This window comes from Prionailurus viverrinus, chromosome B3 (genome assembly GCF_022837055.1).
Source record: "Prionailurus viverrinus isolate Anna chromosome B3, UM_Priviv_1.0, whole genome shotgun sequence".
NCBI classification, from domain to species: domain Eukaryota; kingdom Metazoa; phylum Chordata; class Mammalia; order Carnivora; family Felidae; genus Prionailurus; species Prionailurus viverrinus.
Window position 1 is genome coordinate 50,565,200 of NC_062566.1, and position 26,139 is coordinate 50,591,338.

Here is a 26,139-nt window from a genome sequence, read left to right on the forward strand (position 1 = left end):
CAAATTGTCCCATATTCAGCTAGTGGAGCCCTTTCAAACTGGCTTCTATGTTCTTGTGACATGCCTATGTTTTTCAGGAATTTCTTTCTGGCATTCGTCATGTATATACCTTGTCTGAGTACTGGAGTTACTGGATCCTTGAAGATCCTTGGTTCCTTGTCATGGGAAATGGTATTCAATACTAAAAGTTGAGCATTATGTTTCATAGCAATTTTTAAAACAGATGGTATGATTTAATTTTACATAATAAAAAACTAAGTCTCAGGTTATATAATATACTCAGAGGTACACTGCCAGTAAATAAAGAAGATTTAAACCCAGGTCTCTCTCTCTTAAGCATCATGTTCTTTTCAGTTACACTGTCACCTTCAGTCCCGTCACCTGGTTTCCTTCCTCCCTCCCTTCCTTCCTTCCTTCCTTCCTTCCTTTCTTTTTTAGTTCTTAGTCCAAATTGATATAAAAGTTTGCTATCATTTAATTTTTACAGATAAGAAAAAGATCCTTGAAATTAAGGATTCATGCTGTGGACACTGCTCCCAAGAACTTGAAAAGGCAAAGCAGGAATGTCAAGATCTGAAAAGAAAACTGGAGAAATGCTGTAGGCATCTTCAGCATTTAGAAAGGAAGCACAAAGCTGTAGTGGAAAAAATTGGAGGTTAGCATTCAAAGTAGCACTACTACTGGCATAAATCTCACTGATCCTTGAAATATTCAAATGTGACGTTTTAGTTAACGTAGGCACCGATTCTCTGAGGATTAAGGTAAACTAATTTGGACCTTATTTTCACTAACCAAATTGTTATTACTGAACTACAAAGAGGAAAATTGGAGCTCTGATTAAAAGGTCACATTCCTTTCTTCCTTTTTGGGCTGAATAGATACTGAATGCCCAATATGTGTCAGGCATTGTTCTAGGTACTAGGGACACAGCAGTGAATGCATCAGACAGAACTCCAGTTCTGATATAGATGTATAAGACTCTTTCCTTCCTTCAAGAAGCTTATCATCAAGTGAAGAGAACTAAAAGCAGATTAATAAGTAATTGCAGCACTGAGTGCTCCTGGTGGTATGTTTATGTAAACTTGGGAGAAAGGATGTTAATTAACTCTTCTTCCTATTAGAGTTAAGGAAGGCTGATTAAGCCTTGAAAGATGAAGACGTTTGCCAAAGAGGACGTCATTCTAGACAGAGGGGAAAGTCGTGCACAGAGACATGTGGGCATCCTTCACAGTGTTGTCAGGGAAATTGTCCGAAAGCACAATTGTCTGCCATCTTCTCTTGCCCTTCTGAAGAAGGGAGGCTACTGGGCTTCTGAGGTTGCTCCTTCTCACCTTGTGCTAGTCACTTATATTCCTGTGCTCTATACTCTGTACATGCAAAATATTCAGATTGCCCTGCTGGTCAGGAATTTTACGGCTGGACAATGTTGTCATTCTTTCCTACACTTTACCCTTTCACTCTCATTTTGGCCTAACTCTTCCTCATCCTCTAGGATTCAACAGGGAGGATGCCTTATCTGCAGAGCCCTTCTTGATTTTTTCTAGTCTGGGTGAGGTGGGCCACTTCTGTGTGGCCCCATAGCACTTAGCTCATCTATTTCCATTCAGTATTTAATTGTTTTGGTTACTTGCCTGATACCCTTTTCCAACCTGTATGTTCCCTGAGGATAAGGAATATGTTGTATCTTCATCTTTGTAGTCAGGATGCCCATTACATGTCAGATGATAATAAATGTTTACATGAATGAAGGATTGAATGCAAGGGTCCCAAATAATTGTGTCATCCAGAAAAGACCAGGTGGATAGGTTCACTTTATTTCTACATTTCAACTCTATTGTTCACCTGGATGGCAGTCACTTTCTGGCTCTGCTTCCTCTAATCCATTCCCCATTAGACAGCAATAGTATCCTTTTTTTTTTTTTTTTAAAGTTTATTTATTTTTGAGAGAGCGAGAGACAGAGCGTGAGCAGAGGAGGGGCAGAGAGAGAGAGGAGAACACAGAATCCGAAGCAGGCTCCAGGCTCCGAGCTGTCAGCACAGAGCCCGATGCGGAGCTTGAACCCACGAACTGTGAGGTCATGACCTGAGCTGAAGTTGGACACTTAACCTACTGAGCCACCCAGGGGCCCCAAGAGTGACCTTTTAAAAAAATAGATTGAATCATGCAGCTCTTTTGTTTGAAGTCCTTCCATGGCTCATCTGGTCCTCAGTAGGAAGTACAAACATTTTATTTAACATTGTTTAAGAAGCCTTTTATGATTCAACATCTGCCAGCCCCTTAGTCTCATCTTGCCCCAGCCTCCTTATTCTCTCATTATCTCTCTTCTCTCTCATCTGTTTTCATCTCCCTTTACCAAAACATCTGTCTTTCCATCCTGATCACATTGCCGGGCTAACTCCTACTCCTCTCTCCCCAGTACACTGTTTCCTCAGGGAGGCTTTCCTCACCACCCCAGACTTAACTAGTTAGCTTTTTTCTGTTAGACATTACCCACAGCATCTATGATTTTTCTAACATTTATCACATCATCCTTGTAATTAATTTTTGTCTGTATTGTCCTTTGGAGGGTAGCCTTGATGGTGACAAGGATCAAGTCCTGACCCAGCACTTAGCACAGTACCTGGCAACATAGCACGCTCTGTGAATACTGTTGACTAAGAGAAGCCATCCGCTTCGCTTCCGCCTACTGCTTACCAAGTCTGTTAGAGATAGATAATAATTACCTTTAAGGCAAGAATGGATTTTAAGAATTTTGAGATAAAAATTTTAACAACTGTAATTCCTATGGTGATGGCTTAGGTCTTTGGTAGAAGCCAGGAGAGTTAAGGAGCTCTTGTGAAATTTGATGAAAGTTAAGAATATTTGTTTTACCTAGTAAAATGACAAAGGCAGCTGGATAAGATTGTTATTCATAAGTAATGTTTAGCACCGTATGTTGTGATCCCAGTTATTCCACATAGTGCTTTTTGAGGCTATCTTCTATAATTTATAGACTTAGAAATAATCCAAGAAGTTGGTACTTAGCTCAAAACAATGGACTGATAAAAGGGGTTGGGGGTCAAAATTTAAGTCACTTGATAGTTTGATTTCAGTGTGTGTCTTAATGTAAATCTATTCGTTGATAATGTTTTTGCTACTATGGTTGCTTCTTTTCAGTTTCTTAAATTCCACTTTCCATGGTGTTGGTAGCATTTATTGAAAAGTGGTAGAGTAAGAGGAAGTGATTTAAAAACATACAAGTTATGTCAATCGCTAGGAGAAATAGAGCACTTTATTACTCAATTGACAGGGTGTGTTGAGAGAGGAGCATGGCAGGAAACATGGTGTGCCGTGTTCATATCTATTAGACATTGGTATTGCCAGGCTTTAAATAAGATGTACTTATTTTATTTCTATTATCTTCAAAGTAGGTAATACTATCTCCGTTTTCCATATGAAAAAAACTCAGGTTCAGAAAATTTAAGTAATTTGCCTAAGCTCATTTAACTGGTAAGGAGCAGAGGTAGGATTTAAACCCATGTCTCTCTCACTCGGAAATTCATGTTTTGTTCTCCGTTCCATGTGGACTCCATCGGTTTCCTCTCATCCTCTTTTTAAAAGTTTAAAGAATTGAAAATCTTACATTAATTGTGAAAGTGGCACCTACTTAAGCTCAACTTTCTTTTTATTTTGTTTAGAAGTGCTTGTTCAATGCTCATGTATAGGAGCATAAGGATTGTGAAATTACAAGACCTGGTATGTTTCTAGGGGGCTTCAGTGTAGCTGGGAAACAAAACAGATGCATCTGAAACGGTTGGAAACCTATTCCAGGGCAGTGTGTGACCCAGGCAAGATGAGGGTGGAATCCAGATTTCAAGCACTGAGGAGGCAGAACAGGGAGTGGTGACATTAGGATTCATCAGGGAATCAGTGATGTGGGGAGCAGCTGGAATTCCCACAATCTTCTCTACAAACATTTGCTCTGGGAACTTAAGGGAAAGGAAGACTGAAGAAAAAAAGGTTAATTGACCACTATTAACTTTCCTTTTTAGAAGAGAATAATAAAGTTGTTGAAGAACTAATAGAAGAAAACAATGACATGAAGAGTAAATTGGAAGAACTGAGAGCACTTTGCAGAACACCACCAAGGTAGACTTTTACCATTAAAAAAAAACTTTTTTTTTTTTTAACATTTATTTGTTTTTGGGAGACAGCATGAGCAGGGAAGGGGCAGAGAGGCAGGGAGACACACAATCCGAAGCAGGCTCCAGGCTCTGAGCTGTCAGCACAGAGCCCAACGCGGGGCTCGAACTCACAAACCGCGAGATCATGACCTGAGCCGAAGTCGGAGGACGCTTAACCGACTGAGCCACCCAGATGCCCCAAGAATGATTTATTTAAAAAGATATCCAAAGTATATTATTAAATTTAAAAAACAGGTTATAGAACAATATTTATAATACAGTCCCATTTTTATTTCATTTTATTTATTTTATTATTACTTTTTAAAAAAGATTTACTTTTAAGAGAGAGAGAGAGAGAGAGAGAGAGAATGAGCGGGGAAGAGGCAGAGAGAGAGAGGGAGGCACAGAATCCGAAGCAGGCTCCAGGCTCTGAGCTGTCAGCACAGAGCCTGATGTGTGGCCTGAACTCATGAACCGTGAGATGATGACCTGAGCTGAAGTCGGAGGCTTAACTGACTGAGCCACCCAGGTGCCCCAGACTTATACTATTTTAAAGAAATTGTTTATTTCTAAGTATGTTTAATTTTTTATATAAATTATATTAATATCATACCAAGAATATAAAACTTGTCATTGTTATATAGCAAGAAGTATAAAAAAAGAAAATCTTCCAAAACCCTATTCTCAGCAGATACCCTCTGTCAGCCTCTTGTTTTATATCATTTAAACCCCTTGTACACATGTGTGCATGTTTTAAAAATAGAGATTATTATGGAAGCTGTTTTGTAACCTTTTATTAACCGAATGTCCTAAGATAAACATTTCCATATGTCATAAAATATCCTCCCATAATATGCTTTTCAGTTGCTGCATATATTTTCATCATGTGGATTTATCATGATTTATTTAAGTAATCATAACATTTGTTTCCGTTTTTCTTTTATTTTAAATAACTATATAATAAAGACCTCATATATGATTTTTTTAGCACATCTCAATTGGATGTTATTGGAATATATAGATATTTTTACTTAAAGTCTCTGTTTGCAATATTTGGTTCATTTTTAGGTCATTGTCAGAAGGGGCCATTGAAAATGCTTGCCTGCTGTGCAGTGGGAAGGCCTTAGAGGAACTTCGTGGACAGTACATTAAAGCTGTAAAAAAAATTAAGCGTAAGTTCCTAAGGGGAGTCGCAGGATTTTAAGGTTGTCTGAACCATTTTTTTACTCACTAGTACTAGTAATTTGGGGGAATTTTCCAAATTATTTTGTTCTGAGATCTTACCTGCTTTTAGAAGAGATTAGTGACTCCTTTTCTAAATTATGCGGCAATGGGTAATTTTGCCCAATATCTTTTGGAAGTGACATGAGGGTAGAGTTATTTTACATCATTAATTATTATTAATTATCCTGTTCCTTTTTTGGGCACTAATGTCAAACTAAAAATTTCATAATCTTAAAACTTAAATAACTAAAACAAAATGTCATGTGAGTTTTAAATTAGCAAGTATTACTTTCTACTGTAAACTTTTTTTTTAAATTTTATATTGTTCAATGCCAGTGTTATTATTATTTTAATTTATATTCAAGCTAGTTAACATATAGTGTAGTCTTGGCTTCAGGAGTAGAACCCAGTGATTCATCTCTTAAAACTGACACCCAGTGCTCATCCCAAAAAGTGCCTTCCTTAATGCCCATCACCCATTTAACCCACCCCCACCCCGTCTACTCCCCCCTCCAGCAACCTTCAGTTTGTTCTCTGTATTTAAGAGTCTCAATGTTTGGCCTCCCTCTCTGTTTTTATCTTATTTTTTCTTCCCTTCCCCGATGTTCATCTGTTGAGTTTCTCAAATTCCACGTATGAGTGAGATCATATTATATTTGTCTTTATAAAGACCATACTAGTTAGGCATTGTTCTGTTGTTTGTCATTATTTTTATAGTGGATTAAATAATACATATAAATTTGTTCATCAAGTCCTTTGCAGTAAGAGGTGATGCAGCATACCTGGCAGAGCATTTCTCTCGTTTATGTTTTCTCAGTAGAATATCTCCTGGTTTTTAATTACAAACAATATTGCATAGATTCCATGTATGTCCCAGAACAGTAACCAGTGTTGATACAGGAGAACTCTATGTTTACCTCTTAAAATTGTGTTTGTTTTTTTTAAATGTTTTTTAATGTTTATTCATTTTTGAGAGACAGAGCACGAGTGGGAGAGGGGCAGAGAGAGCAGGAGACACAGACTCCAAAGTAGGCTCCAGGCTCTGAGCTGTCAGCACAGAGCCCGATGCGGGGCTCAAACCTACAAACTGTGAGATCATGACCTGAACCAAAGTCAGATGCTCAACTGACTGAGCCACCCAGATGCCCCCAAATTGCATTAATTTTTAACAGAATGAATGGGAAAGGTCTTAAGTTCCAGATGTAATTGGTAGATCATCAGCATCATGTTTGGATGTTTGGAAAAGCCCACTTAGTGTCAATAAAGAGAATTTGCTTCTCAGTTGTTGCCAGTGCCAACAGAGGCCATATTACTACAAATACAAACAAAGCAACTTTTTATTAACAATTGTATCAGTTGGGAAGTGAAATTTTAAGCGTTTTCTTTCATACTCATGTGCTAACTTGTATGTATATGTATTTGTTTAATATTTTAGACATTGGTTGGAGGTTTTGTGTTGACATATATTCCATTTTAATTTGTCCCACTTCAAATAATGAGAAAGAGCCTTCCAGTTAGTATTTTTTGCATAGAGTGTCTAATCTTCAGGAAGAGCTTACTGATATTGAGGGAAATTCCTCTATGAATTGAATCTTTAATATAATAGGAATGGTGATATATTCTAGAGGTAGGATGTAGCCCTAGATTTAATAAAAAAAAAAAAAAATGTTAACCTTAAGTAATGGTAGTCTCAATCCAATATTAAAAAGAAAACTTGCAAGCAGTGAATTATTTTTAAATGTAAATTCCAGAAGACAATATAAGTCTCATCCTTCTCCCTGGCATTTTATACATATCTCTCATGGATTGTAGCATTATATTTACTTAGATACTTTTAACTGCTGCCTAAAGAATTGAATAATATTGAAAAATGGATTTTTCAGAGCATAAGTGATAGGAATCTGAGTCTCTCTGGTTCATATTGCCTCCTTCTGTCCTTCTGTGTCTGGTTCTTCCTTCCTTTCTTCCTCACCCTTTTTGTGTATTTATTTTTCCTCTCTTAATCAGACACGCTATACATAATTGAAATGTGTAAGTTTCTGTATCTAATATTTATTTTCTTGCCTTAGTGTTTTAGAATATGACAAAGTTTTCCTAGGGAATATGCTATTTCCTTACCATATGTGGCTATCTTCATTCTAAAAGGACTTGTAGATTATTTCTCCTCTGAGTCTCCCAAAATAGTGATCTGAAACATTCCATTTTAATGATTGTGGAAAAGTATAATGTTTATACCTCTAGTCACTTCATCTCCCAGAAAACTGATCTGAAGTTTGCCTCCCCTATTTGTGAAAAACTGATAGTAAACTTGCATTTTTGTGGGGATTCCTGTCTCACACCAACTCCCTACCCTACCTCCCCTCTAGGTGATATGCTTCGTTATATTCAAGAGAGTAAAGAAAGAGCTGCGGAAATGGTAAAAGCAGAGGTATTGCGAGAACGTCAAGAAACTGCCCGAAAGATGCGCAAGTATTACTTGACTTGCCTCCAACAGATTTTGCAGGATAATGGAAAACAGGAAGGGTAAGTTCAGTCTAAACAAATAGCGTGTCCTGAGCCTACCAAGACATCATGTTGTCATTTTCTAAACATTTTCCTTAACCACCAAATTAACTATTTCTACATGATCAGCCATTAGGGGTTAAGAGAGGCTTATGTCTGTACTACCCTAAATATTGGCAGAACTAATAGGAAAACAGAAATCCTGGGGCTAAGGAAACTCATTTTTTCCTTTAAACTATTATTAATTTAATATTCTGGAATTCCCCACAGGGCTGAGAAAAAGATTATGAATGCTGCTAGCAAACTTGCTACAATGGCAAAATTGCTGGAAACTCCTATTTCTAATAAATCCCAGAGCAAAACTACACAGTCAGGTATGTCAAAATGAGTCACTTGAAGGGTTTTTTTCTCCCTTGCCTCTTAGATGTTTAATATTTTTAGTATGAAAAAGAGTAAGGAATGTAAGGAGCGAGTTAATTTATAAAGTTGTAGCTGTGTTTTACTTAAACTGGAAACTTTCAAAAAAGAGTATAGAATTTCCAGCTCAAGTAGACAGACTGAACATATCCATCATCTTTCTATTGTTACGTCCATTCCTAGAAATGCTAGAAACTTTTTTTTTTTTTTTTAATTTTTTTTTTCAACGTTTATTTATTTTTGGGACAGAGAGAGACAGAGCATGAACGGGGGAGGGGCAGAGAGAGAGGGAGACACAGAATCGGAAACAGGCTCCAGGCTCCGAGCCATCAGCCCAGAGCCCGACGCGGGGCTCGAACTCACGGACCGTGAGATCGTGACCTGGCTGAAGTCGGACGCTTAACCGACTGCGCCACCCAGGCGCCCCTAGAAACTATTTTTAAAAAGTTAGTAGAAGGGAGAAAATGATAAAGATCAGAACAGAAATAAATGAGAGACTAAAAAAAAAAGTAAGAGAGATCAACAAAACCAAGAGCTGGTCTGTTAAAAACGTAAAATTGATAAACCTTTAGCCAGACTCATCAAGAAAAAAGATAGGACTCAAAACTAGAAATGAAAGAGAAGTAGCAACTGACACCACAGAAATACGGAGGAATATAAAAGACTACTATGAAAAATTATATGCCAGCAAATTGGACAACTTAGAACCAAGGGATAAATTTCTAGAAACATACAATCTTCTAAGACTGAATTAGGAAGAAATAGAAAATCTGAATAGACCAATTACTAGTAACAAAATTGAATGAGTAAGTATAAAACTTCCAACAAACACAAGTCCACAACTAGATCGATTCACAAGTGAATGCTACCAAACATTTAAAGAAGGATTAATCCCTGTCCTCAAACTATTCCGAAAAATATAAGAGGAAGGAAAACTTCCAAATTCATTTCTATAAGGCCAGCATTACCTTGATACCAACCCAGAAAAAGATACTATAAAAAATAGAAAACTACGGGCCAGTATCTCTGATGAATATAGATGTAAAAATCCTTGACAAAGTATTAGCAAACTAATCTCAACAGCACATGAAAAAGGTCATTCACCATGATCAAGTGGGATTTACTCTGGGCATGCAAGGATGGTTCATTATCCACAAATCAATCTACATGATACACCACATTTACAAAATGAAGATGACAAACCATATGATCATCTCAATAGATGCAGAAAAAATATTTGATAAAATTCAGCATCTGTTTATGATAAAAATTCTCAACAAAGTGGGTTAAGACGGATTACACCTCAACATAATATAGACCAACATGACAAACCCACAGCTGACATCATACTCAGTGGGGAAAAAGTGAAAGATTTTTCCCTAAGATCGGTAACAAGACAAAGATGTTTACTCTCACCACTTTATTCAACATAGTACTGGAAGTCCTAGCCACAGCAGTCAGACAAGAAAAAGAAACAAAAAGCATCCAAATTGGTAGGGAAGAAGCAAAACTGTCACTTTTTGCAGATGACATGATACAATACATAGAAGACCCTAAAGACACCACCAAAAAACAACCAGAATTAATAAATGAATTCAGTAATGTTGCAGGATATAAAATTACAGAAATCTGCTGTGTCTGTATAGACTAATAAAGTATCAGAAAGAGAAATTAAGAAAATAATCCCATTGCATCAAATAGAATGAAATACCTAGGAATAAATTGCATCAAATAGAATGAAAATATAATGATACAAATATAATTGCATCAAATAGAATGAAATACCTAGGAATGAATTTAATGAAGGAGGTAAAAGACCTATACTCTGGAGACTTTAAGACATGGATGAAAGAAATTGGAAATAACATAAAGGAATGGGAGGATATATCATGCTCATGGATTGGAAAAATTAATATTGTTAAAATGTCCATACTACTCAAAGCAGTCTAGCGATTCAGTGCAATCCCAAACAAAGTGTCAAAGTATTTTTCCCAGAATTAGGACAAATAATCCTCAAATTTGTATGGAACTACTAAAGACCCTGAATAGCAGGGTTGAGCAATCTTGAGAAAGAAGAGCAAAGCTGGATGTATCACAGTTCCAGACTTCAAGCTATACCACAAAGTTTTAGTAATCAAACAGTGTGTACAGGCACAGAAACAGATACATAGATCAATGGAAGAGGACAGAGAGTACAGAAATAAAGTCATGGTTATATGGTCAGTTGATCTATGACAGAGGAGGCAAGAATATGCAATGAGGAAAAGACTATCTCTCTTTTTTCTGTAAATGTTTATTTTGAAAGAGAGAGAGAGGGTGGGAAAAGGGCAAAGAGAGAGGGAGAGAGAATCCCAAGCAAGCTCCACGCTGTCGGCACAGTATCCTACATGAGGCTTGATCTCACGAACTATGAGATCGTGACCTGAGCTGAAATCCAGAGTTAGATGCTTAACTGACTGAGCCAACCAGATGCCCCAAGACAGTCTCCTTAATGATGGGAAAACTGCATAGCTACATGCAAAAGAATGAAACCGTATCACTTTCTTAAACATTTTCTTAATACAAAAATAAAACGTATTAAAGACCTAAATAAAAGTAAGAACTCAAACCATAAAACTCCCAAAGGAAAACATAAACAATAACCTCATGGAGATTGGCCCTAGCAACTTTTTTTCTGGATGTCTTCTCAGCCAAGTAAAACAAAAGCAAAGATAAGTTATTGGGACTACATTGAAACAAATAAGTTTCTGCACAGCAAAGGAAACAAAACAAAAAGGCAACCTCCTGAATGGTAGAGGATATTTGTAAATGATACATCTGGTAAGGAGATATCCAAAATAAATATAAAGAACTTGTACAACTCAACACCCACACTGCAAATAATCCAATTAAAAAATAGGCAGAAGACATGAACAGACATTTCTCCAAAGAAGATGTACAGATGGTCAAGGGACACATGAAAAGATGCTCGACATCACTCATCATCAGGGAAACACAAATCAAGACTACAATGATGGGTTGCTTTGGTGGCTCAGTCGGTTTTGGCTCCAGTCATGATCTCATGGTTCATGACATTGAGCCCCATGTTGGGCTGTCCTCTGGCAGCATGGAGCCTGCTTGGGATTCTCTCTCTGTCTCTCTCTGCCCCTCCCTAACTCAAGCTCCCCCCCCCCCCCACCATCTTAAACTAAATAAATAAACATTTTTAAAAAAAACTACAATGAGATATCACCTTATACCTGTCAGAACGACTGAAACCAAAACCACAAGAAACAACAAGCGTTGGTGAGGATGTAGAGAAAAAGGAACCCTCTTGCACTGTTGGTGGTAATGCAAATTGGTGCAGCCACTGTGCAAAACAGTATAGAGGTTCTTCAAAAAATTAAAAATAGAACTACCTTACAATCTAGTAATTGCACAACTGGGTTTTTACCCCCCAAAATACAAAAACACCAATTTGAAAAGATATATGCACCCCTATGTTTATTGCAGTATTATTTATAATAGCCAAGATATGGAAGCAACTTAAGTGTCCATCTAGATGAATGGACAGAGAAGACTTGATACGCACACACAAACATACATAGAAATGTTAGCCATAAAAAAATGAAATCTTCCCATTTGTGACAACATGAATGGATCTAAAGAGTATTGTAAGTGAAATAAGTCAGACAGGAAGACAAGTAATACATGATTTCACTTATATGTGGATTCTAAAAAGCAAAACAAACACGTACACAAACAGTAACAGTCTCACAAATACAGAGAACAAACTGATGTTTGCCGGAGGGGAAGAGGTGGGGGATGGGTGAAACTGGTGTAGGAGATTAAGAGGTACAAGCTTCCAGTTATAAAATAAGCAAGTCACAGGGATATAAAGTACAGGATAAGGAATATAGTCGAGACTATTATAATAACTTTGTATGGTGATAGATTGTAATCACACCGCAGTGAGCAGTGCATGTTCATAGAAGTGTTGAATCACTATGCTATATGCCTGAGACTAACATAACATCGCATGGCAACTGTGCTTCCATTTTTAAAAATACATAAATAATTAAAAAATAAAAAGTTAAATAATCGATGGACCAGAAGCTCTGAGAAATCCCTGAAAGAAAGAAATCCGTATAAGCCTGAAGATGGAAACCTCAATTCAAAACTGCCAGAAGAGGAGAGCTACAGGCAGGACCAATAGCAAAACTGTGTCACATACGAAGGCAGTATGTTGCAGGAGAAGTAGTATGCCTCAGGGATCCCAGTGAGGTAATGAGTTGGTGTTCTAGAGTAACAGTAACCAGGTGAGGTCACCCTCTTTATCATCCTTCTCCTTTCCCTTTTCCAACCCCAGTATTGGGCTAGAGTAAGGGCAGCAGAAACAGAGTCTCAGAACAGGGCAAGGCTCTAGATGGCTAGTTATACTAAGGAGGAACTTACAGTCCACATGCCCCAAGTACCAAGCTATTAGGTTTTTCTACCCTGCAGCTTCTTCCTTCTACTACACTCTCAACTATTTTAAACAAGCAGATGCCATACTCAGAACATCTAAAAGATAAGCAAGCATTCAGGGGTTGAGCACCTGACTTTGGCTCAGGTCATGATCTCACAGTTTGCGGGTTCGAGCCCTGCATTGGGCTCTGTGCTGAGCCCAGCTCAGAGCCTGGAGCCTGCTTCAGATTCTGTGTGTGTGTCTCTCTCTCTGCCCCTCCCCTGTGCATGCTCGCTCGCGCTCTCTCTCTCTCTCTCTCTCTCAAAAATAAATAAACGTTAAAAAAAATTTTTTTTAAAGATAAGCATTCAACAAAGAATCACCAAATATCTATAGAAAGCCAGCACCATAATAAGACACCTAACTCAAAAGAAGACAAGGCAAAAAACCCAACAGAACTTATGTCTTTGGAGACAGAATTAACAGAACAAACTAAAGCGTCTGAGAGAATGTGAGATAGTATTCTCAAAAGGATGTAAGAGCATATTGTATAATATGCTAAGAAGTTTACTATTTTTAAGGAAAAGATATAGTTACTGTTAACGCCAGCCATTGCTAGAAAAATACAAGTTTAAGTATGTGTATTAAAATTTAAGGCTAACCAATAGAGAAATAGAATATATACCTTTCAAGGTAGTAGGGGAAAAACTCAGAATAAAAGGTTTTCAATCTAACAAAATCACAAAAGAGGCAAAATACAACTAGAAAGCTTTGGTAAATAGAAACTTACTGTAGCGTAAAACATCAGTAATCACCCTAAAGGTGAATAGTTTAAACTCACTTATTAAAAGACCATAATTTTCATTTTTTAAAAATCCAGACGTATGTTCTCTCTATGAGAACAACATCAAAAATTCAAAATGGAGGAATGGAGACTAATTCGCCAAGCAGTGATATGTTGGTAGTAGATAAATTATAGAGTTAAATACAATATTAAGGACATTATAGTTCACATTGAGAGGGATTAAAGTGACAGTTGAAAATGGTAAAGAAGACTCCCAAGAACCTACAAATGGGTTCTTTCTGCTCATGATAAGATAGCTTTAGAATATATAAAGCAAAAGCTGATGGAAATGGGTGAAAAAATTGATAAATTTCCAGTCACACTGGGAGATTTTGAACCTATCTGTGGGGAAATGGGGTTTTTGAACTTCTGGAAAGCTTGAAGCAGAGATTGTTCAAAAATTCACAAGTCTGATATTGGTAGTCATTCTTCAAAACACAAAGATTGTTTGTGTAAATTTGAGAATGGTGATGTGAACCTTGGGTATTAATGATTTGGGGCAATTGTGTGAATGTCCCCAGTGGAAGCAAACCCTTTCCATGCTGTAGGGACCAAGGTACACTTTTCTGAGATATGCCTCTGATTTTATGCTATGTGGCTGCTTTGCCTCTGGTCAGATTTAGTGTCTTGGCTAGTGTGTGTGTGCTGGGGGAAAGGGGGGTTGGGGGACGTTGGGGGGGCAGGAGGGTGGTATGCTTATGTAGTTGTTGAGTGTTGGGGTTTCTTCTAGCAAAATTTCTTCATCAGAACAGAATTGGAAACTTGCAGTTGGCCCCTGAAATGCTAGAATATCTGTTGCAGGAAATAATAGATCAGATGCATAACAATAATGTCAGATTTCAATAACAACTACCTAACTTTATTCAATGCGGATTTGTAAAACAATATTTTTAAATGTCCAGCATTGATGTATTTTCTTTGATGAAAATACATACATTCTTTGGAAATACATGAAAACATAATTTTTTCCTCCCCTTTCAATGTTAACTTTATCCTAATTTTGTTTTCGCCTAATTTTGTTCCCTCGTATGTAGTAGTAGTACCTCTGACTTCGGAGATGATGACGGGAGTTGAAAAATCAAAAGGAAATGATGTGAATCAGAATACAGGGCATCATACTGAAAGCAAATCAAACAGTATACAAAGTATTCCCAGGAGTACATGTGACCAAGTTCCTAAGAGAAGGGCTGCTTGTAACCTACGACGGCGGTTAGCGGATGCAGAGCATGGCGATGTAAAGCACATGGGTTCCAAAGAGTCACAATCAGACTCTCAGTTTGGGGGAAACACTTACAAACATCTAGACATTTTGCCAAATGATGTTTCTCCTGAGTTTGTTCCATATGAAGGTGAAAAAGGCTTTGTTTTGCACAAGAAGAAAGACCGCAGTGATACTGGCTCTGAATCACTTCAGCATTCAGCTGCATACCCCTTTCTTGGATCCTTCGGAAGTAAATCATCACCTAGGTATACCCCTAGTCTTTCCGAATCTGGATCCACACATACAACTTTTCGAGGTCCTAATGAAAGACTCGGTTTAAAAGTATACAAGTGCAATCCACTAATGGAAAGTGAAAATGCTGCATCTGAGAAAAGTCAACGTTTGGGTGTTTGGGAAACCCCAGTAAAGGATGGAGGGGACTTTGATGACTCCGTGGGCTGGCGTTCCAACAGTGCCACTTTGCCCTGCGACAGTCATGAAGTGTCATTTTTACATGGTAGACCACAAGAAACTCTGGATATACCAGCTGAATCTGTTAATTTCCAACACTCGTCAGCAGCCGGTTGTCTTTCAGATACAGAGAAAAATGGTATGATTTGTCAACCAGTGAAACGTCAGAGTGGTCACACTTCAGACCTGTCAGAAGAAACCCTGTGTTCCCAGCCAGAGATCAATATGACTCTGAGACACACCCCTCATCATAAGGCTGATCTAGTAAAGTCAGATTTCCAAAAACTGAGCAGTACAGCACCTTCATCAGTGTGTCGGCAGCCTTTGAGAAAATTGATTGCTCCTCTGTCTAGCCAACAAGATAGTGGTTTTGATAGCCCCTTTGTCAATTTGGACTAACTGTTGTACAGTATTTAAGAAGAATCATTGATATATTGACAAGAAAACTGGAAGGGAAGACGTCGTACTGGAAAAATTGTGGGCTCTATCTATTTTGAGATGTTTTAATAACATCTATCATATGAGCAAAGTATTCTTATAAAATTACTTGAGATATTAATGGTGCCTCAATCTTCCAAAGGCCTGATGATGTATGTGTAATCTGCTTCTGTGTGGTGCTTTATATGTGGTTGCCAAACCATCTATTTTTATACTTACAACTTAGCTTTCTGTGCAATGTTACATTATTTAAATAAACTTGCATATGGTCTATAGAATTGTCACGGATTCTTTTGTAATTATAGAAATGTTATATTGGCATGTTTGAAATTCACCCAGAATAAGATATGAACCTGGATGATTTGTATGTATGGCCAACCAAATTTAATGTTTGTAATGAGCCACATTTAATGGAGCTGTAGATCTACTCAACATGCTTTTGAGTGGAAATAGCTACTCCAAATTTTGATCCTTGCTTGCAGTTAGTGGAAAAGAAGTATTTCAAGAATTGCCACAAAATATAATTGTGTCCTGATTTCATTATTTAAAATATTAATCTGAATTTTTTTTAGCTGACATTTGCATTACTTCAAATCTCCTGTGACAGCCAGAGACTGTCTTTGTCTTTTATGGTTTTACAACCTTTCTTTCATCTGAAATATTACATTTTAAAAACCAAAATAAACATCGTCTTCTAGCAAAAAATTTCAAAGTTTTAGATTTTTATGTTCATTTATAGTACAGAATTGGCTAACTTATTAATGCTGTGGGCAGAAAGTTGTAATTTTTTTTAATTTATTTAAATTCAAGTTAGTTAATGTACAGTGTGGTATTGGTTTCAGGAGTAGAACCCAGTGATTCATCATTTACATACAACACCCAGTGCTCATCCCAGCAAGCGCCCTTCTCAATGACCATCACCCATTTAGCCCGTCCCCCCATCCACCCCCCCCAACAACCCTCAGTTTGTTCTCTGTATTTAAGACTCTCTTATGGTTTGCCTCCCTCTCTGTTTTTATCTTATTTTTCCCTCCTTTTCCCTGTGTTTATCTGTCGTGTTTCTTAAATTCTACATATGAGTGAAATCATATATTTGTCTTTGCTCTGACTGACTTATTTCACTTAGTATAATACACTCTTGTTCCATCCATGTTGCAAATGGCAAGATTTCATTCTTATTGATCGTTGAATAGTATCCCATTGTGTGTGTGTGTATATGTATGTACACACTACATCTTCTTTATCCATTTGTCAGTCGATGGACATTTGGGCTGTTTCCGTAATTTGTCTCTTGTTGATAGTGCTGCTATAATCAGTGGGGTGCATGTGTGCCTTTGAATCAGCATTTTTGTATCCTTTGGAAAAATACCTAGTAGTGCAATTGCTGGGTCATAGGGTAATTCTATTATTAATTTTTTGAAGAACCTCCCTACTGTTTTCCAGAGTGGCTGCACCAGTTTGCATTCCCACCAACACTGCAAAAGGGTTCCCCTTTCTCTGCATCCTCACCAGCATCTATTTTTGCCTGAGTTGTTAATTTTAGCCATTCCGAGGTATAAGGTGGTATCTCGTGGTTTTGATTTGTATTTTTCTGATGATGAGTGACGTTGAGCATCTTTTCATGTGTCTGTTAGCCATCTGGATGTCTTCTTTGGAAAAGTGTCTATTCATGTCTTTTGCCTATTTCTTCACAGGATTATTTGTTTTTTGGGTGTTGATTTTGATAAGTTACTTATAGGTTTTGGATACTAACCCTTTATCCAATGTGTAATTTGCAAATAACTTCTCCCTTTCTGTCAGTTGCCTTTTAGTTTTGTTGATTGTTTCCTTCACTGTGTGGAAGCTTTTTATCTTAATGAGGTCCCAATAGTTCATTTTTGTTTTTATTTCCCTTGCCTCCAGAGAGATGTCTAGTAGGAAGTTGTAGCAGCTGAGGTCAAAGAGGTTGCTGCCTGTTTTCTCCTCTAGGATTTTGAAGGTTTCCTGTCTCACATTTAGGTCTTTATCCTTTTTGAATTTATTTTTGTATATGGTGTAAAAAAGTGGTCCAGTTTCATTCTTCTGCATGTCGCTGTCCAGTTTTCCCAGCACCATTTGCTGAAGAGACTGTCTTTTTTTCCATTGGATATTCTTTGCTGCTTTGTCAAAGATTAGTTGGCTATACATTTGTGTGTCCATTCCTGGTTTCTTTTTTCTGTTCTATTGATCTATGTTTCTGTTTTTGTGCCAGGACCATACTGTCTTGATTAAAGCTTTGCAATACAGCTTAAAGTCCTGAATTGTGATGGCTCCAGCTTTGGTTTTCTTTTTCAACATTACTTTGGCTATTTGGGTTTTTTTCTGGTTCTACACAAATTTTAGGGTTGTTTGTTCTAGTTCTGTGAAGAATTCTGGTGTTATTTCGATAGGGATTGCATTGAATGTGTAAATGGTTATAATTAAGCTTGTAATACTAAACTATGCAGAAATGAATGACCACCTAAATACTTTTGTTTCTATATGAATTTTTTTTTCAGATTCCTAGAGATGGATATGCAAGTTTTCAGTGAATGCAAGTACGTCTTGAAAACATTTATTATAGCTTTCCTTCATATCTCTTACCCTGAACTGTATTCTGGACTGTGTTTGTGGGTTGATTGCGTGCATTTTTTTTTTAACCAGACTAAGTTGGGTAGTGGTTGGATGGATGGATGGCAAAGTTTATCATCTTCCTGCTTATAACCATCTCTAAAAGCAAGAGCCTAGAAGTGAACCTTCCACAGGGTTGGAAAGCACTATCACCTGAATTGCTGACCAGATATAGATAAGCCTCCAAATTAGTCCCGGGTTTCAGAGCTTGTGTTAACATGAGCTGGAGGAAGGAACACACCATCTATTCAAAGTCTCACTTGTGTTCCTGGAGACCCAGTGCCATTTTTCCAACAGTTGGGGTGTCTCCTTTCTCATTCTGGGAAAACCCCTAAACCATGTTTCATGTAGATTTGTTTGGTGATTGATAGTTTTAAACTCTGGATATAATTGAACTGAAAATCTAGCTCACTGCTTACCCACCTTTTCATCTTGGTTTTAAAAAAATTTTTTTAACGTTTATTTATTTTTGAGACAGAGAGCATGAACAGGGGAGGGTCAGAGAGAGGGAGGCACAGAATCTGAAACAGGCTCCAGGCTCTGAGCTGTCAGCACAGAGCCCAACGCCGGGCTTGAACTCACCGACCGCGAGATCATGACCTGAGCCGAAGTCGGACGCTTAACCGACTGAGCCACCCAGGCGCCCCTCATCTTGGTTTTAAATCATTGTCACACATCTCCATTCTCAACATCAAGGTTGGAATTGGAAATCTACTTGGTTTCTGCTTCTTTCATGGTATCCTTAAACTTTTTGACGTCCCTAATTTCAGTAGGATTAGGTTATTTTATACCCTCTACACACAACCACCAATGAAGGTTTGTATTGATTAGTATGCAAATGAAGGGACTACACAGCCAAGCTACGACTGTTAATTTACATTAATCTGAAGGATGATGTCAGAATATAGAGGGCATTGGAGCCTCATAGATGTCCTACTTCTTCGTGGTGCTTAATCTGTTTTTTATGTTTCTGGATTTTATTTGCTAATAGTGACTTAAGGATTTTCATGTGAAATCTCACATGGGATATTTGTCTCTAGTTTTCTTGTGATATTTTTGTCTTGCTTTGGTCAAAGGGTAATAGTGGTCTCAGTGAATGAGTGGGAAAGTTATTTTTCCCCTGGTTTTCTAAAAAAAAAAAATTGTGTAAAATTGGTTCTTCTATACTCCTTTTAATTTGGGTTGTTATCGATGTCACCTCTTTCATCACTGTTTTGGTGTTCTATGTCACCTTTCTTTTTTTCTTTGCTTAGCTATAGGTTTACCAATTTTGTTGATTATTTTTCCCAAAAAACTTTTGGTTTCTTTGATTTTCTTATTGTTTTTCTGTTTCCTATTCCATTGATTTCTTTCCCCTCTGATCTTTGTTTCCTTCCTACTGCTTGCTGTAGATTTAATTCATTCTTTGTCTACTGTTAAAGTGGAAACTTAGATTATTGATGTGAAACCTTACTTTTCTAATATAGATATTTCAACTTCTGAATTTCCCTCTAAGCACTGCTTAAGCTGTACCTCATAAATTTTGATATGTTGTGTTTTTGTTTTCATTTAGTCAAAATATTTTCTAATTTCTTACTTCTTTTTTGAAACTATGGGTTATTTAGGAATGTGCCACTTTGTTTCCACACATTGGGTATTTTCTGAATTTATTTGTTCATTTTTAATTTATTTGTTGGAGAATAAACTCTGAATGATTTGAGTCCTTTCAAATTTTTTGAGACTTCTTTTATGGGCTAGCATATGGTCTTTGCTAGAGAACCTTTCTTTCACATTCATCTGAAAAGAATACATATTCTCTCATTTGGTGGAGTGTTAAAAAATGTCAAGTCAAGTTGGTGACAGTGTTACTCAAGTCTGCTATAGCCTTGCTGATTTTCTGCTTGCTTGTTCTGTTAGTTACTGAGAGTAGAACATTTGTAATTTCTAACTATAATTGTTAAATTGTCTGTTTTTTCTTTTCAATTCTGTCAGTTTTTACTTCATGTATTTTGGGGCTGTTTTTAACCATATATACCTTTATATTTGGTTTGTCTTTCTGGTGTATTGACCTTTTATTATTATAAAATGTCTCTCTTTGTCTCTAATGATATTTCTTGTCTTAAATTCCATTTTGTCTGGTATTAATACAGCCTTTTCAGTTCTCTTATAATTGCTTATGTGGCGTATATTTTTCTGTCCTATTCCTTTTAACCTATTTGTGTCTTTCAATTTGAAGTGGATCTTTGGTAGTCTGCATGTTGTTAGATCTTGCTTCCCCCCCCCCCCCCCCCCCACATATAGTCAGATAAGCTTTGCTTTTGGATTGGAGTATTTCAGTCCATAAAATTTAATAAAATTATGGTTGGCTTTACATGTGCCATTTTGCTATTTGCTTTTCTCTATATCTTCTGTCTTTTTTATTATTGGATTACTCCTGTACTCCTTATTTTGTATTAAACATGTTTATTAGGGCACGCACCACTTTAATTACTCTTAAGTTTTACTATTTTTTAAGTTCTTTTCTAAGTGGCTGTTGTAGGTATTACAATAGGCATCTTAACTTATTACAGACTACTTCAGATTAATATTGACTAACTTCTGGTACTTTGTTCCAGCATAGTTGTATTTCCTTACCCTTCTTTTGTGCTATTAATTGTCATATATATTACATTCATATTTTATTTCATATATATATATATATATATACACACACACATATACATATATTTATATCCACACACAATATAATTATAATTATTGCTTTATACAATGTCTTCTAAAGAACTCAAGAAAAGAGGCTATATATATATATATATATATATATTTATATGTATACACACACATATAAAAGAATGTATGTATGTTTAATAATATTTATTGTTTCTGTTGCTGTTCATTTTTTCCCACAGATTCAGGTTACCAAGTCTGTCGTCATCTCCTTTCATCTAAAGGACTTTTTTTTAGTGTTTCACATAAGTATGCCAACAACAAATTCTCTCAGCCAGTCTTTATTTTGGAAAATACTTCAAATTAATTTTTGAAGGATAGAGTTTGATGGATTTAGAATTTTTGGTTGCCACCAGCACTCCTCACGTCCACCCCACACTTTAAATAGTTCTTTTCCCTGCCTTAGGGCCACCATTGTTTTCCTGTTTGTGATGAGTTGTTTTTCTCCTGCTGCTTTTAAAATTTTCTCTTTGGCTGTCAATGGTTTGAGCACTGTATGTCTAGGTGTGCATTTGTTCTGTTGAAACTACTTGGGGTCTGTTGAGATTCAGGGATTTGTATATTAATATTTTTATCAAATTAGGGTTTTTTTTTAATCATTGTTCTTTTTATTATTTTCTCTGCCCCTTTCTGGGGTTCTTAGGTATATTGATACCCTTGGTGCTGTGCCACAGGTCTTGGAGGCTCTGTACATATTTCTTCAATTGTTATTATCTTGTGTTTTAAATTGGATAAAAAATTCCTGTCTAGGAATTTTCAGTTACTGTTTTTGACTCTAGAATTCTCATAGATTCTTTTTAATAAGAGCTGGGTTGTTTTTTTTTTTTTTTTTTTTGAGATTCTCTGTTGATTTACTGTCATATTTATTTCCTTTAAAATTTTTTTTAACATTTTACTTATTTTTGATAGAGAGAGCACAAGTGGGGAAGGGGCAGAGAGAGAGGGAGACACAGAATCCGAAGCAGGCTCCAGGCTCTGAGTTGTCAGCACAGAGCCCCATACGGGGCTCGAACTTACAAAACCGCGAGATCATGACCTGAGCCAAAGTCGGACGCTTAACCGACTGAACCTCCCAGGTGCCCCTGTCATATATCCTTTTAAGTCTTTAATCATTGTTCCCTTTAAGTTTTTAAACAGATTTATAATAGTTGCTTTGTAGTCCTTTTTTCTTATTGTGGTATGGACATTTAACATGAGATCTATGAACAGTTTTTTAAGTGCACAATACAGTATTGTTAACTATAGGCACAAGGTTCTACAGCAGATGTCTAGTACTTAATCATCTTGCATAACTAAAATTGTATACCCGTTGAACAACAACTCCCCATTTCTTCCTTCTGTCAATGACCATTCTCTCTGTTTCTATGAGTTTGACTGTTTGAGATATCTCATCTGTGTAGAATCATGCAGTGTATGTTCTTCTGTGAGTTATAGTCTTTACTCATTAAATTCAACATCTGAACACAAACATAGTTTCTCTTGATGGTTTTTTTCTTGAATATGGGTCACACTTTATTTTTTTTTTTTATATGCTTCACACATTTGTTGAAAACTGGAGATATTATGTAACATAGTATAGCAACTCCAGATTTGACATTAGTTCCCCTGACGGTTGTTGCTGCTTTTGTTGTTATTGTTTATTTGTTTGCTTTGTAATTTGCCTGGACTTAATCTGAAAAATCTCTCTCCTGCCATGTGTCTGCTGATTTCTCTGCTCAGTTATTTTAGTTTGTAGTTTTAGTTTTTGAGCCTGGCTCTTTTAGAGGATGCCCCTACATATCTATAGTTGAGTGGTCATCCAATGGTTAGTCAGAGATTGTAGTCAAAAGCCTTAAGTCAGTAGATCTGTCCTCTCCTGATGTATCTGTAGGTGTATGAGGTATGCATTCCAAGTTCAGGCAAGTTTTTTTTGGTCTTCCCCCACTTTTACTCCCCCCTGAGCCTTCCCAGGTCTTGTGACATGTGTTCACCCTCTCTGTCAGCCCAGGGATATGTGGAGAGCTTAGGCCCTTTAAATCTTCCTTATATATGCATGCAGCCTCCTGCTCAGGCACAGATGTGCAGAGAGCATATTTAGCCCCTCATTTGCAGTCTTCTTGCTAATTTTTTCGTTAGTCTGCTGGATTCAAGTCTCACATGGGACCATAATCTCAGGCAAGCTGAACTATGCACCTTTTTTTTTTTTTTTTTTTTTTGGTCCCTCTAACTTTCCTGTTTTTACTAACAATACCACTGGGTATGCACTTCTTGCCTTCCACTCCAGATCAGGTGAGCCCACCCTGGAAGAGGAACTGTTTGTTTTCACTGCCATCCCTGTCCTGTTAGCATTACCTACCTTATCAAGCTGGAGAGGAAAATGGAAATAGCCCCAGGTAAGAATGCCTCAGAGTCTCCTTTTCAAGTTGTTATTTCCCTTTTGTTTATTTCCAGAGCCCTGAAAAGGTGGTTTTTGACTATCTTTTTTCTAGTGTTATAGTTGCTTTGTGGGGAGGAGAGGAACTGTTGGTATCTTACTCTCCCAGAAGTTCTCTTATTTTTATCTATTCTGCTAAGTTCTTTTCTATGTACTAATTTTTCCTTAATGTTATCTTAAAAATTTGTTATCTTGAAAAACTTTATAATCCATAGAAAATAAGCACCTGTATATTCTTCATTTATATTTACCAATCGTTAAGTTTCTACATTTGCTCTATATTTATTTGTAAATATACACACATGCATATGTGTAATTTATGTTTTTTCTCTTAACTATGAAAGTTAGTTGCAGGCACCATGACAATTCATCATCAAATACTCAAGAATGCATCTCCTAAGAACAAAGACATTTTGCTACATAAATACAGTTTTCATATTTAAGAAATTGTATATTGATAAACATAAACACTATTTAAATTCAAACCGCTCCAATTGTCATAATAATGTGATAACATTTTTTTTTAGGTTTTTGTTGTTCACCTTCAAACCAAGGGCTCGCTGATTTTCTTCCATTATGAAAAATATTCAGCCGTTAATTTTCATTCACTACATTTTTACAATGTGTAACAATTGCTTCTTTAATGTTTTAAAGGAATATAGCACTTACCAAAACAGATGAGTTTTATCCTCACAGCTCTCATATTGTAGTCGGGAGAGACAGTTAATATACATAATTTATGGAGTATGTTAGAGGCTGGTAAATGCTATGGAGAAAACTCAGGTCAGGTAAGGGAAAGGAGGAGTGATAGAGAGGTGGTCACGAGTTTAAATGGAATAGTGGGGGTAGATCACACTGACATGGTAACATTTGGGTGAAGAATTGAAGAAATTGAATATAGCTTCACCATTTCATATATTCTCTGCTTCAGGAACTCTCATTAAACATAACCTCATTCTCTGTGTCTCTTAGTTGTTCTTTTGTATATTTTTATCTGTGTCTCTCATGGAATTCCTCAGGGTGGTCTTCCGGTTTGCTAACTCTTTGTGTATTCCATTTATGGAGTTTTTAATTTCACGCCCAGAATTTCTGGTGTATGTACCTATACTTTTTGTGTAATTTCTGCTTATTTTGTTTAGAAATCTTTTTAGAGAGAGTACATGTGTGAGCAAGGGAGGGGCGAGGACAAGGGAGAGAGATTGAGAATCCCAAGCAGGCTCTATGCTCAGCACAGAGCCTGACGCGGCGCTCAATCCCATGATGCTGGGAATCATGACCTGGGCCGAAACCAAGAGCCGGAGGCTTAACGAACTGAACCACCCAGGCGCCTCTTGTTTAGTAATTTTTAAAAAATAGATTCTATTTCTATTTTTAGGACTTAAAAATACTTAAGGTTACTTCTAGGGTAGTTATTGATGCCACTTGGGAGTGAGGTTCTATCCAAATTGTTAACTTTTATTACCTTTCATGGAATTCATTTCCCCATGTGTATGTAATTCTAGCTTGTGGTATAACACTGAAGATGACATTTTTTTTCTTCCTTCTGAGTTCTCTCCATCCACCCTGTCTAGATTTTTGTGGTTGCCTCTGCCTGGCCCCGTGTTTCCCCAGTTCGGGAGCAGGTGTTACATAGGTGGTTTCTGGTCCATTAGGGGTATCCTCAATGCAGTTACTGAGCCAGCAGGCAACTTGGCCACAAGGCTATGTCTGTATGCTCCAGGCTCTCTAGGTACATAGTTTGTATATAAGTGGTGGCCTCAGCAGTGATTGATGTTTTCAGTCACCCTGGGCTAAGGGAGCTCTCCCCGGGTTACTAGTTTAAATAGTTAGCTTTACCTTTCTCCACTTTAGGTAGGACACTTGTAATCCTTGGTACTCTGGAGAACTCCTGGCCACCTGTACTACTTTTGGATCCAGAACAGGTGAAACCTTACTTTTCAAGTCCTCAGAGATACATTGGTTTTTAATATCTTGTCTTTTGATTTTTTTCCATCGCTGCTGTATGTTGGCAGACGTTGAATACTCCCCATGTATTAATTTACAATGCCATCAATGACTGAAAATCTGCTTTGCTATAAATTCTGTGACCTTTGGCTATTTTCTTAGTGTCTCTGGGTCTCAGTGTCTGCTATTAAGATTCAGGCATGTCTCACGACTAGTTGATGATTTGGGTAAATTAGATCTAAGGGTGTATGAAGGGGAATAGTGGGAAAAACAGCTGGAAAGGTAGATTGAGGCTAGATCATGGGTGGCCCTGAATGCCAAAGCAAAGAATGAGAAATTCGGTTCATTGAAAATGGAGAGTTACTGAAGGTTAGGTAGCATGATGTAGAGAGATTAGTGAGACCATGCTGCAGGAGGGCTTGGAGGAACAGAGGAAATAGGCAGGAAAGCCAGGAAGATGATATCTTGGTACAGATAGACAGGAGCCAGTGGTTGGAATGAAGAGGTGACAAGATTGAGAAGAGTACGGCAGTAGGTTTAACAGGACCTGCTGCCTGATCGAATAAAAGATCAAGGGAAAGAGAAGCACCAAAAGGGGTTTTAGAACCTAGGTGATTGTGAAGATTATTGTTCCATCTACACGTATTGAGAAGTCAGGAAGAAACGAGGACACGGTGCTTTTTAGTGGTTGTACCTTCCATTGAATACTGCAATGCCCAGCCCTTTGATGGGCACACATTAATGATGATAATTACTTTGCA

The 26,139-nt window shown here is 37.2% G+C and overlaps 1 protein-coding gene across 13 annotated transcripts in view; it reads left to right on the plus strand.

Annotated features, from left to right (window-relative positions):
• The window catches only part of CEP152 (centrosomal protein 152), a 105,508-nt gene that overhangs the window by 77,069 nt on the left and 2,300 nt on the right, over nucleotides 1-26,139 (plus strand). For 8 of the 13 annotated variants that reach the window (XM_047863522.1, XM_047863521.1, XM_047863529.1 and 5 more), the window contains 6 exons: nucleotides 488-655; nucleotides 4,033-4,129; nucleotides 5,233-5,336; nucleotides 7,755-7,911; nucleotides 8,161-8,264; nucleotides 14,612-15,962. In XM_047863522.1, coding sequence (XP_047719478.1) covers nucleotides 488-655; nucleotides 4,033-4,129; nucleotides 5,233-5,336; nucleotides 7,755-7,911; nucleotides 8,161-8,264; nucleotides 14,612-15,648 — 1,667 coding nt within the window. In that variant the 3' untranslated portion in view covers nucleotides 15,649-15,962. Of the gene's footprint in view, nucleotides 1-487; nucleotides 656-4,032; nucleotides 4,130-5,232; nucleotides 5,337-7,754; nucleotides 7,912-8,160; nucleotides 8,265-14,611; nucleotides 15,963-18,203; nucleotides 18,243-23,284; nucleotides 23,394-26,139 lie in introns of those variants that run through there. The other 5 variants (XM_047863527.1, XM_047863530.1, XR_007153126.1 and 2 more) reach the window with 4 other exon arrangements.